General features: G+C 36.4%; 1 protein-coding gene across 5 annotated transcripts in view; it reads left to right on the plus strand.

Moving 5' to 3' along the window:
* Positions 1 to 12656, plus strand: part of TBC1D5 (TBC1 domain family member 5) — a 311013-nt gene that overhangs the window by 246054 nt on the left and 52303 nt on the right. For all 5 annotated transcript variants that reach the window (XM_056483375.1, XM_056483373.1, XM_056483377.1 and 2 more), the window contains 2 exons: positions 6326 to 6411; positions 12135 to 12400. In XM_056483375.1, coding sequence (XP_056339350.1) covers positions 6326 to 6411; positions 12135 to 12400 — 352 coding nt within the window. The remainder of the gene's footprint in view (positions 1 to 6325; positions 6412 to 12134; positions 12401 to 12656) is intronic.

A 12656-nucleotide genomic window follows, 5' to 3' on the forward strand; every position in this document is an offset into this window, starting at 1 on the left:
GAGCTGAACACTGTCAGATTTATACCTTACTATTTAGTTAATTTACTTCTTAAAACCAAGGGTTCAGCTGAAAAAGAGGCAACTAAATTAAGAGGCAGATTTAAAAGGTGCTTAAACGATTCTGTTGATGCAAGATGGGGATTTTACGCAGGTTATGAACTTGAACGTTGGCAGGTCGGAGCCTTTTTGTCTGGAATATCAATAAAAGCTGATTTGGTAGGATTTGATCTACCTGTTAAAATGCAATATGCTGTAATACTATAAATGAAAATTTAAAAAGGCTTCCTAAGCAGTTAGGACAAGAAGCCAAAATACACAACTAGAAATTTCTTTCAGTCAAGTCACTGAAGCATTTTTAAATCTCACTTGTCATTTTTTTTTCAGTCCTTCATCTCTTGTCATAGAATGGCCATGTGAGAAAAGGCATGTGTGTATGAAGTTAAAAACAGACCATAACGCAGAGTATTTAAAATATCTTCCTGGTGTCTGAAATTTCTAGTTGCCAGGGGAATGGAAGGTTGTCACGTAACAAAACTGGAGATAATTTATTTCAGCCTAATCAGAGTTCAGGGGTGTCTTCCATTCTTGACCCAATTAACTGAATTTTGTTTTCTTTTCTGTTTTTTTCTGGGAAATTTTGTTGCTTAGGGGGAGAAAAAAAAAACTTCCATAATTTTCTTTAGAAACAATTAAATATGATAATTCTTCATGCTGTTATTGCATTGTAAATAACAAGGTCCATGATTGAAACCCTTAGCATCTTCTGAAAAATGTAAACAGGAAGCATTATTCCCAGTTTGTGGATTATGGCATTCCTTTGCCAACACCAATATTAGTGCATGGATCTCCTGACTCCAGTGATTAAAGGAAGTTCTTTATTAGTTCTGTGCAGTGTACCCTTCATGTTGTGCTGTTTTCCTACACAGTATTGATAGACTGTCAATCTGTGTTTTAGGTGGTATTTTGCTCTTGGCCTTGAACCACTTTTCAATTGGCAATAGTACTTTATATTATCTAATATCTCACTGGGTTTTTTCATTCTAATAGCTCAGTGGTTCATAGGTGGATAAAATACCTTTTGTACTCCAGCAGGTTGCTTGCTGCAGAAGGGAAGGGAAGAATTAGCAGGTGAAAAGAAAGGTTTGTTTCTTTGTGGAATAGTTTTTTGCTTTGGGCGCTTTGGAGTTTGAGGTGGGTTTGTTGTTTAGTATACAGAATACTGTGGTATGTTTCTGTAATGTTAGACCTTGCTTATACTATATAAGTGTGTTCCTGTGGGGTGGAGACAGCTATTTAAATATCTGACAAAAGAATAAAAAGAGGAAAGGTGAAATTCTCAAGGTATTAGATAATAATTAGTAAATACTTCATATTAATTATTAGTGTGTAATAGAAAAACTGCTGCTGAACTGAACAAACTGTATTCCTTATCCACATCTCAGCTGCTACATTTCAGCTTTGTTCCCAGTCAAAATTTTTGTCATGTTCATATCATCTTGAATGAAGAAAGTAGCATAGATGATCCAGCAGGAAAAGATCAACCTTTCCTGACCTCTCAGTCCTGTTTAAATTTAGGGTCACATGATCCTTCAACTGTCATTAGAAACAAATGACAGGGAAAAAAACAGAATTTTAATACAAAAAATGTCTTAGGCAGTACAAGAATCAAGAAGAAATCCAATATTGCCATGTTAGCTGACGAGGGGAAAAAGGAGACAATTGGCTCCCTAAAAATTATTGTTTAAATAAGTAGAACAACATTCCATCATGATCTTTCTCTTTTTTTAACATATGTTTGGTTCAGTCTGGGTTTTGATTTAGGCTCAAAATACTAGTAGTTTAGGGGGAAAAAACAATAAATGTTTGGCAGCATTTGTATAATATATTGGAAAAAAATAGTTTTAAAACATTCCATTTGACACTAGTGAGATGATTATTTTGGTCAGCCTGTTGCACCTGAATGTAGAATTCACTGCTGCTATTTTGTTTGTTTTTTTCTCTGTTGCATTGAGGTTATCTAGTTTCAGATACAATCTATGAAGTGGAATATTTTTTTAGTAGCTGAGGTTTTCCCACCTGTCTACCCTAAAACACCTGCAGCATATGTTTGTGTAACCCTGCAATGCTTTGTGGTTTGGGCCTTGAGAAATTCCCCCAGAGCTTTTTGCTTATAAACAGCTGAGCAATTCATTTCTCTAATGACAAGTGCTTTTCCCTTGGCATTGAGGCAATAGCATGTTTGCTAAAATACCTCTCATTTTTCGTTAGATATATTGAAAATCTTTTTTCATTCTTGTCTCTTATTCTGAACCTTCAGATTTTGTGCAAAATTGTATTTGATGTTTATTTCCCCTTGTTAATAAAACTAGAAAGGGAGAAAAGAAAATGCCTCAACAAAGAAGAGTGTTATCAAGATTCCTGCACTTGCAGCTGCATGTAAACACTTAAACATGCTGTGCATTCAGGGGGTGAGATGTCAGGCACGTTGTAGAACAGCCTGTGAGTTTTATCACACACAGAACATGCTTTGCTCTGTATCCTGTCTATTCCGTGGGTAATGTGATGTGTCTCCAGTAGCCAGGGAGGAGAAGGGGTTTACTTGGGAATCTGAGCATATGGAGCAGGATTTTAGCTGGTGGGAGGTGCTTTTCAGCAGTTTGTGCAGGATTAGGGAATCAGAACACAGTGTGGTTCTGACCACAGCGTCAGTCCCTCGCCCAGGAAAAGTGCAGCTGTGGGTATAACCGTGTCCCTGGAACAGGATAAAGGAAAATAGAAAGTCCCCAAGAACCTCCTGGCAGCCCTGGGAATTGGAGTGAGTTAGTCTGGGGGAGGCTGGGAATAGACAGGAGGTCAGGGAGAGGACTTCAGCCGAGGACAGGGGGATCTTTTAGGCAGGGAAGGGCTGAGAGGCAGATACCTTTCAGATGCCTGAAACATTTTCAGGCTGTTTTTCCCTTTGGCCAGTGGCTAACACATTTTAGAGAGACAAAGTCCAACATCACGTCAATTTCTGTGTGTTTTGATATGTGGATTTTATACATTGTCCTTTTAAAAGCATAAATTGGGAATTTTCTACCAGTTGAAACTATGTTCACAGTAAACAGACATTAAGATTAGAAGAATTATAAATCCAGCAGACTACTCCTACAAAATGGATGTGAGAAAGTGGAAGGGGGTGGGGGGATAGTATTGTCATAGACAGCTTTTCTCTGATATCTGCTCTCTCTTTCCTTCCTGGGGAAAAATCATATATGTGTTAATCTGTGCAATGCCCTCAGCCCTTACACAATTTCTTGAAGGGATTCAACAAACTATAAATTTGAAGGATTGATTTCACTGTCATTTTAACATTATCCTTTTAAGAAAAAAATTATTTTATCCAATTTTATCCAATTTATCCAATGTAGTAGCAAAATGATGTACATAAACTGTAAAGAAAAGGAATAACTTTATTTATATAAGTAATGAAAAATACAAATTGGGTCATTCTAAATTGCACTGTGTAGGAAAAAACTGGTTGCTGTGAATATTTTAAACAACAGAGGTATGTTTTTTGTAAATAAATTTAGTCCTTAGTTCTAATACATAGGTTGTAATTTAGGGGACAGCTCAAATTGAATGCTTAGAGAAGGAAATTACTTTAAAATTCTGAAGGAACAAGCACTATAATTGTGTGGTTTTCTGTTCTGCTTTTTACATTTAACTTACTCAAATGGTTGAAAAGAATACAAAACTTAAAGGACAACCACAGTGGCCTAAAGATCCTAATCTTCAAAATAACGTATTTTTCACTGTCTGAATTTCAGTTTTCAGAAGTATTTAAATTTTCTGTGGTGGCTTTCCACAGATCTTGTCTGCTAACATATATGTATCAGGTTAGTTTTCTTTAAATATTGACATTTTTTGAGAGAATATCTCTGTGATGCTACAAAGTAAGTTGCAGTAGTAACCCTTGGCATTTATTATATTGCATTTCTAATGTTTTTTCAGAGAGCTTTTTTTTTCACTGCATGTAATAGTACTTTAAACTGCTTCTTCCTTTGATACCTTTAAACCTCACAGGAATTTAAATAGGCCCCTGTGAAAGTAATGCTTGAGCCTCATTCATATGTTCAAGTTAGATGTTATTCCTATTAATGGCTTTAAGTGCTTAGATAGTAGATCAGCTTTTCGTGTCTTCAGTTGCTTGTCATTTCTACATAAATATGTTTCAAGATACTGTTCCACATGATCTTTTCCTCTTGTTCTGGTTTTGGGTTTTTATTTAATTCAGAAGCAATGGAATAAAAATCTTTTTTATTATTTATTGGGTGGTGAAAAAGAAAATTCAATGTTTTTGCTAACTATCAATATATACTGAGTTATTGGTAACTCGTACTTTTCAAAGAGCTGTCTTTGAAATGGGCATAGAAGTGCCCATTATTTTAGCCATCTCTTACTCTTCAACCTTACCCTTCAAAACATGTAAAGAAAGAAGTTACTTAATTCATGGGAGAAAAGTTAAACTGTTTGATTACTCACACAGAAGTCACAGAGCCATCAGTTATCCTCATCACGTCAGTTTGGATTTGATTATCATAGAAATGTATTGAATTACCAAACTAGAGCAATAGTAACTAAAGCTGATTCATTGTTATTGCTGTCAGTTGATGAGGACTGACTTTCAAGCTCAATGAATAGGTAGAGTTACTCAAACATTGTTTTTATAACAGGAGATGAAAAATGTACAACAGCCATTACAATGTGGGTGGTAGGATAGATGAGAATTTTTTAATTCTTGTCTAATAGCTTTTAGTTGCTTCATTTTTTAATGAACATTACAAACATACACATTTAAAATGTTTATTGTGTTTCCAAAGAAAGAAAATGAGACTTTTCATACAAGATTAAGTCTAACTGCAGGAAACAATCTGGAAATTCCAACACTTAAATATGCTTCCAAAAATTTTCCTGTCCTTTGGTACCTACCAATTCTATACATTTTTCCCCTCCTTTTATGGTCATGCAATGTTTTGGTCTTAAAAATTCAAGTCCTATATCTTCCTCCAGAAATAAGATTTTCAAGGAAGGAGGGCTATCTGTAGGTACGTGGAAAATGAGAGGATAAGACTGTATACTCCAGTCTGTAATGAAATCTGAAGAGCAAATATACCACAAGTGAAACTGAAACACCTGAAGACTGACTCTGTCAAAAATATTAGGTACTCTCACCAGTGAATAACAGTTTTGGAAAGATCAATGCATGGTTCACTAAAACTGTATTTACTACTAGCAGGACTTAAGAAGGTAGATCAGAATACAAGGCAACAGCCAGTAAATGATTAAACCTTTGTAGCAAATACTTAGAAAGTATTTAGATCTCTTTTATACAGTATATCTGATGATTATGCAGAAATTTGCCATTTTGTTTTCTCTTGCACTAGAAATTATTTAAGCTATTTCTCATTCATATATTTTTTAAAGGACCTCTCTGTACCGCTCCATTATTTCATTTCCATCTGCATTCAAATTTTTTTACTTAAAAATATTTACTTGCCCCTCCAAATAGTGTCCTTCATGATTCATGCATTTGATCAAGATACTTTATGCATATACTGCAGTCTGTGCTTAATGCTCAATAGATTCTTAGATCCCAAAAGAATAATTTCAAAACTACTGAAGGCAGCATAATTCCATGAAAGAGTTTAAAAATGTCAGAAGTGGAGAATAACAAGTGGATTCTGGTTTCAATATTAATTATATACACTTAATTATAGGACAACAGTTCTTTATTCATGCCTTCAGTTTTGAGTAGGGTGAAATTTGAAGAGCAAAAATAGGCTCCGGGTGCCATCTAGTGGGATTGTTCAGGTTGTCTCACTAAAATTAATTCTTTGCCTAACAGAGATGCTGCTAGTGATGTATTCAGTTCAGAATATTTGCTAGTTTCTCTGTACTCTTACCATTTTCTTTAAAATCATGGCACTTTAGCTGGGAGCTGGTCAAATTCTGTACCTGACCTGCAGGAAGAAATCCTATCAGTATCTGTTCTTGTCCAAGAATTATTGATTTAATTAGGAATGTCACCTCTACAGCAAACAGCCTCATCACCATGTGGAAGAGTACTGATTTCTGTGAGCATGAAATGAAACTTACAGGTAGAATTTGGTATTAAGTATTTTAAGTGTTAATTTTTATGTAAATGACATTACTGCCTAGGAAAAACAAGATACCAGGAAAAGAAATTGTTCTGTAAGTTTCTAATTCTCTTCAATGAACATATTTCACGTCTCTGCTTAAAATCTCCCAGAAAATTAAAATGAAGTATTTTTTTATTTTTTAGCGAAATCCAAGACCAGTGACTCACCAGTTCCAACAAAATTTAGATTATTACAAAGCACGTGGAGCAGACTTGATGAACAAAACCCGGTAAGCTGTTTCTAAATATATGTTCACCAAACTAAGACCTTACATAAACAAAACGTTTCAGACATCATTTTTATCCTAAACAGGAATTACATAAGCAGTATTAGAAGCACATGTGTTTATTTCATGACATTTATTTCAAATCTGTCCCTTGACTATTACATGAAAAAATTGAAGTTTTTACACGTAGTGTTGCAGTCACTCGCTGACATAATTTTAAGGGACGCTGAGGATACTTTTACACAGCGACATGTATCCTAGAACATTGCCAGTGTGAATTCTGTAGCTAACTGAATCTGATAATGCACCTAACTGCAATCTGGAGTATCCATGTACCAGAAGCTAAATGAAGTTGAATTAATGTAAATCCAGTTTGAAGCACTTTTTACAAAACTTTTCCTCCCAACTTTTAGAAGTGGTTTGTATTCATAATGCCAAAATGTCTTGTCAAGGCCATATTGCCTGGGTGGTCAGAAGATGGGTGCTGATGGCTGGTGGCTGCTGGTGGCTGCAGGTCAGTCCTGCACAAGCCATAGTGCTTCAATTTGCATAGTCATGGGCAGTTTCTTGGGTTGCACTTGGCCCCAGCCGTACCCTCTGCCTGCTGATTCATGAGAACTTGCTGGCTTTTGGACTTCTGCATCTTTGTCACATTCTGTTGAAATCAGCTGTATTAAAAGCCAGCTAAAATTAAAATTGAGTAGTTTGAGAAGCTTTTAAAATGGGACAGAGGAGCAGAAATTAAAGCTAAGTAGAGTGACTGCAAAACCATAATTTTCTTTATAAATCAGGCTTTAAAGTTTAGGACAGGTTTCAAAAATTGCTGCGTTCTATTGCATTTTCTTAATGTTTTTACTTATTCTTTTGAAAAACTATCTCAAGTGTTGCCTAAGCTGAAAAATAAGTTGTTTGAAGTTTCCAAAAGAAAGATTTCAAGGATTTTGCAAAAAAGAAGTAAATCACAAAGCCCAAACAAGAATGACACCTGCTGAAAACTTACATTTCAAGAAAAAAAAATTCATTAAATCTATGTAGGAATATAAATTAATTGCACACATATACTTAGAATACACATCAAAGGAGATGGGAAGTTGTTTAGAATTAGTTGTTTAGAATAGAAGAAAATATGGGATAAATTCATCTCAAGACAGGAACACTTAGAGTGGGTCAAATTTAGTAAAACTAAGATTGGAATAGGGAGAGAACTGGAAGATGTAATATTATGAAATGCTTCTGCAGTGAGCAGAGATGGATTAAATCAACTACCAGGTCTTTTTTATCTTTAATCCCACAGATTCAGTGATATCTTTAAAATGTCTTGACAAATCTCAAATATATATTGCTTATTTTATCACATATATCACACTTTTTAATCGATCATATTCATATATTTGTCTCTCATCTCATGTAATGATTACTTACTGAAAAGAGAAATTCCTTTGAATAAAGCCTGCTTAAAACAAAACATTTCCATCTTAGCAGAAAACTGCAGAGATTGAATCATCTCCCTACTGCTAGTTTAAAAATACACCATTCACAGTCAAGGTCAATGATGCTTATTGTGATGAAACAAGATTGTTTGCTTCGTGGATGGAATTCATGTCTCCTTGATACTCATATTTTTAAACTGATGCCTTACTTTCAAATGCATCTGCTGATAATTCTACAACATAAATCAATCAGTATTTTTCTTGTAATTGTTGTGCATGTCTGGTACATTTAGATGTCTAAAATGCAGGCTGATCTATGTTTAATGGCTGTAATCATCCTTTTCATTAATATATCAGGCATTTAAATGGTAAGAAATAGACCCATTGTTCTTATTTTACTGAACCTCAGCTCACTTTTAATGTAAGTCTTCCTGAGATGTAGCACCTCACTATTGTTCATTTTCTGAAGCTGTCATTCAGAGAAATTTTACTTCTCAACTTCCTTACTTCTACATTTTTTTAAATCACCTCTTGAAAAGATATTTAGATAGCATCACTATTTTTTTTTTTTTATTTATTTATTATTTATTTATTTTTATGAATTTATATGTGTTCTGAGCTGATCATTAGCAGTGTCAGTTCACAGCACAGCTGAATCACACCACAGGTTTTAGAAGCTGTGATAACTATCCTTTCTAGTTGCCATGTAGTCCTTAAACATTGTTGCATTTTGCTGTTGGAAGCATTTCTAAAAATCATGTTTCAGACATAAAGGCTTGGAAATTGTTTAGGTTTATTGTTCCTGTAAAATGAATTTTTTCTCAAAAAGTCTCTTTTCAACCATCTGAAAAATCCAAATAAACTAATTTGTCCTGGTATGGACATATATGTCAAAGGAGCAAATCAAACAGTGTAGAAGAAAAACTGACACCTTTTTATTAAGCAAAATATAGCTGAAAAATAAAGAAACAAGAAAAACACAAGCCTCTCTATAAGCTTTGTTTCCTGCATCTCTGTACTATCTCAATTCCAATGATACATTAAGCTCAAAGTGTCCAGTGGTTTTGTTGCTCAGTTGGCCTGTCAGTGTAAATCATTTACTTGCAGTAAATATAATTTTTTTGTGCAAAGTCAAGGGGTTTTTTTAGTGATTGTCAAGGTTCCAGACTTAGAGACAATGTAAACCTAGGACTCAATGTGCCAGCCATTGCCTTTCTTCTAAGGTAATGTTTCAGGTGAGTGAGTGATATGTACCACTCCAAACTCCAACTTCAGTGATTGTTTTCAGTAATTGGAGGGAAAAAATATACTAAAGTTTGACTTCTGAATCTCAGCCAAGTTATTACTGGTATGACCCCCAAAATCAGTAAAGTAATGAGATTTATTGCAACTGTTGATAACTGATTGAGATCCTGTTCACCTTGACCTCATGTGTTAGCAGGTTCCTACAAAAAGAAAAAACTCAGCTTAATACAGGCAGATTATTAAAAAGAAGCAATCCATTGTTGATTCACGTACCCAATTCCTTTTCTTGTCTGGCATAATCCACTAGAGCAGCAACTTCAGTTTGAAATGCTGACATAAGTGCTCCTGTGTCTACCACAAAAATAACCAAATATTTAAAAGTGCCCAAGGGCTTATCAGATCTCCCCGGCTGTTTTCTGTGAGCTTTTGCATGTAAATCCATTGGCCATCTCTCACTCAGAGCTGGTTCATCTGGTAATTCCAGGTTCTGGAGGGTCTGAGGGGGCCAAAGTGTTAGACTCCTGAGGGGGCTGTCTTTAGTGGGTACTCATGTCCTTTGATCTTCAGTGGGAGTGTGCTGGCATCCTTGGCAAAAAAAGACAAGTCTCAAGGGACTGGTCTGGTCTGGACAGGTTACCCCTTATCGGCTAAAGTTGTTTAACAGCTTGGATTTAAGTTATTTCTCAGGTGGAATCTCAACTTCAGTCTCATGAAGTGATTTTCTGCTGTTGTTACCTTTTCAGGGGGTCTCCTCCAATGTATTTCATTTCCAGAGGGAGTGAGACTGTGCAGGGGGAGCGCAGCCTGCCCAATGGTGGGTGAATGTTCATACCCTTGCAGGAGGCTGTTAAAGGTGTATTGCCCTCCCTTCCTAGCCTGTGCCAGCTGAGCAGTGGTTAAAGGTGCAGTGTTGGCGTTCAAATAAACTGGAAGCCACAACTCTCTGTTGGCTCCTTCACCGCCCAGGCAGGACAATTAGAAGGGGACTTTGAAACCAGCCTGTCAATGCTCAGTCACACAGGTGCTTATATTGTGGCTGTTGGGTTTGCAGTGTTGGGTGTTGCAGCTGTTAGTTGAATGAAATCAGCTATAACTTCGGGAATTCCATTTTGTGCTGCAGAAAGATCCAGTACTGTGATACACCAGCAATCCTTGAATCACTCAGTGCAGGCACTGTGTGGAGTGAGAGCACTGTTGTGTCTGTATTTCTTTATGGATCAGGGTCAGTAGACTTCTGCTTCTCACCCAGGAGCTACCAAACATCCAAAAACTCTCCTCCTCCCCTTCAGCTGGGGAGTGCAAACCTGGCCTCAGCAAAGCACCTTCAGGTTTTGCACATCAGGGATTGTTTGAGTCACTAACCATAACACTTCAGTCTTTCACAACTACTAAGTTTGCTTTTGAAACCATTTGGATCTCCTGCAGCAGTATTTTATAGTTCTGCAGATGCTTTCCTGGTAGTGACTTTGTCATTCATTCTCAAGTCACTGTGGAAGGACTTTTTGCAGCACCAGCAGCAATCAATAAAATCGAGAGACACAGAAACATCCTGTAATTAATATTCAGCACTCTTTCCCAGCTTCCATAATTTGGAAAGCAACACTTGGTCCCAGTCTCTGCACTGCTGTTGCTCCTAAAAAATTCTAGATGCCATTCTTCTTCATCACCAGTATATGGCAGAAGTGCCCCATACAGCTTGGAGCTGTATCTTGTGTGTGTGCAGGCTCTCATACTTCCTTCTGATAGCTCTCCTTTTCTATCTGTTCTGAGTATCTATTCTGATTCTAAACAACTCAGCTGTTGTTATTTTCTGGATCTGCTCTATATGTGTGTGCATGTTTGCATTGTATTCTAAAAAAAACCCATCTCTTGAGACAAATAGAGATATTATAGGAAGAGCAAAATCAAAATTACTCTTCCAGGTGTCTGCAGAAGTTACAAATTACCCGTATTAATTCATTTGTAGTTTATTTTTAGTTCAACTTCCCCAAAACATTGTAAAGCTATTTTTCCCCAGTACAGTGATTGTGTTGGTTTTAATTACATTTCTTTATGTTTTTAAAGGACAGCTATTTATATCATGGAAGTACAGATCAGTAAAATAAAACCTCAGGAGTGAAAAGGTCTTTGTGGTTGTGATATATTTCTGTGAAGGATATTTCAAGCATTAATTATATAAGGCAGGGAATTACTGCATGAACAAATAGGAATGGCTTTGCTAATCTGTGGGTTATGTGAACACTTCCACTGGGAATTAGAAGGTTCTTTGCCTCTTTATTTTAGACAAATTAAATGGTTCAACAATTTCCTCATTCTTAATGTTGCATATAACTGAAGTGAATTAAATAGCCACTGTAGTTAAAAATAAAAAGCAACAGTTATAAGGATTGTGATTCAGTATATGTGTTATACAGTGAAGCAGTTCTTCATCAAAATCACTTTAGAAAACAGGATTCCTGATTTAAAAATATTTGAGTTAAAAACTGCTTGTCTTGAAATGATTGGGCTGGGCAGAAGATGAACCCAGAGCAAGAGACATCTAGCTCTGCCAACCTAAAAGGACGGTCTAGTGTTAGCTTTGCTTGTTGAAACACATGTCTGGGGTTGAGTCATTTTAAACACTGGAGAGAATTTAATCTAGTAGAAATAAACATTAAAGCAGTCTTCAAATAAGTTCAAAAATTCAATTTTATAAAGTTTTTGATTCTGTAGAGCCTGGATTGCTTTTTGTCGCTTTTCTTTTCTTTTTTTTTTTTTTAATTTAGGAAGGCAAATTCAGAAAATTGGTACAAACTCAGTTGGGTTGGGGTTAGTCTGCATTTTTCAGGGAGAAGGACCAAAATAATTTGTCCACTTCTGGTTGGGAAAAATTCATACCACACCCAGTCCCTGTGGTATTTGTGTGTATTCCAGTGAAACTGTAGTAAAACACCTTCTTTGTAACATTCAAATCTTGGATTTTTATCTCCAAGTTTTGAAGAATGATGCACGTATGGCTATGCCTGTCCAATGATTGCAATGATGCAATGATTTCTCCTCTTCTTTTCTCAGTGCCAGTGCTAAAGCTGCTCCTCTGAACATCAACAAAGTCTCCAACAGCTTACTGAATTTTGGGCGGAAGCTCATTGCTCCGGCCATGGCTTCAGGTGGGGCAGTGGGCGCTCCTGCCGGCGGGAGCAGCTTCCCTCCCTCTTCAATGCCAAGCAGGAGCACGGTGGAAGCCCCTCAGCACCAGCAGCACCACCACCACCACCATCACCAGTCACAGCAGCAGAGGATGATGAAGTCTGAAAGCATGCCAGTTCAGCTGGGCAAAGGTAAAGGGGAAATGTGTGGCAGCGCCGTGACTGAGGGAAGCTTTGTCGTACATCTTCAGGGCTGAAGAAAGTTCTTTCTTCTATTCATTTTTATATCATTTTTATATTTGGAGGAAACAGCCAAAAAAGTATTTTGTTAGGCAGGATGCCTATGCCAAGTACAACAGCACATTTGCAGTGCAATACAGAATTAGATGTTATCTCAAGAATGTACAAATACTGTAAGGAGTTTTGAACTTCTAAAAATATATTAACC

This window comes from Oenanthe melanoleuca, chromosome 2 (genome assembly GCF_029582105.1).
Source record: "Oenanthe melanoleuca isolate GR-GAL-2019-014 chromosome 2, OMel1.0, whole genome shotgun sequence".
In the NCBI taxonomy this organism is placed as follows: domain Eukaryota; kingdom Metazoa; phylum Chordata; class Aves; order Passeriformes; family Muscicapidae; genus Oenanthe; species Oenanthe melanoleuca.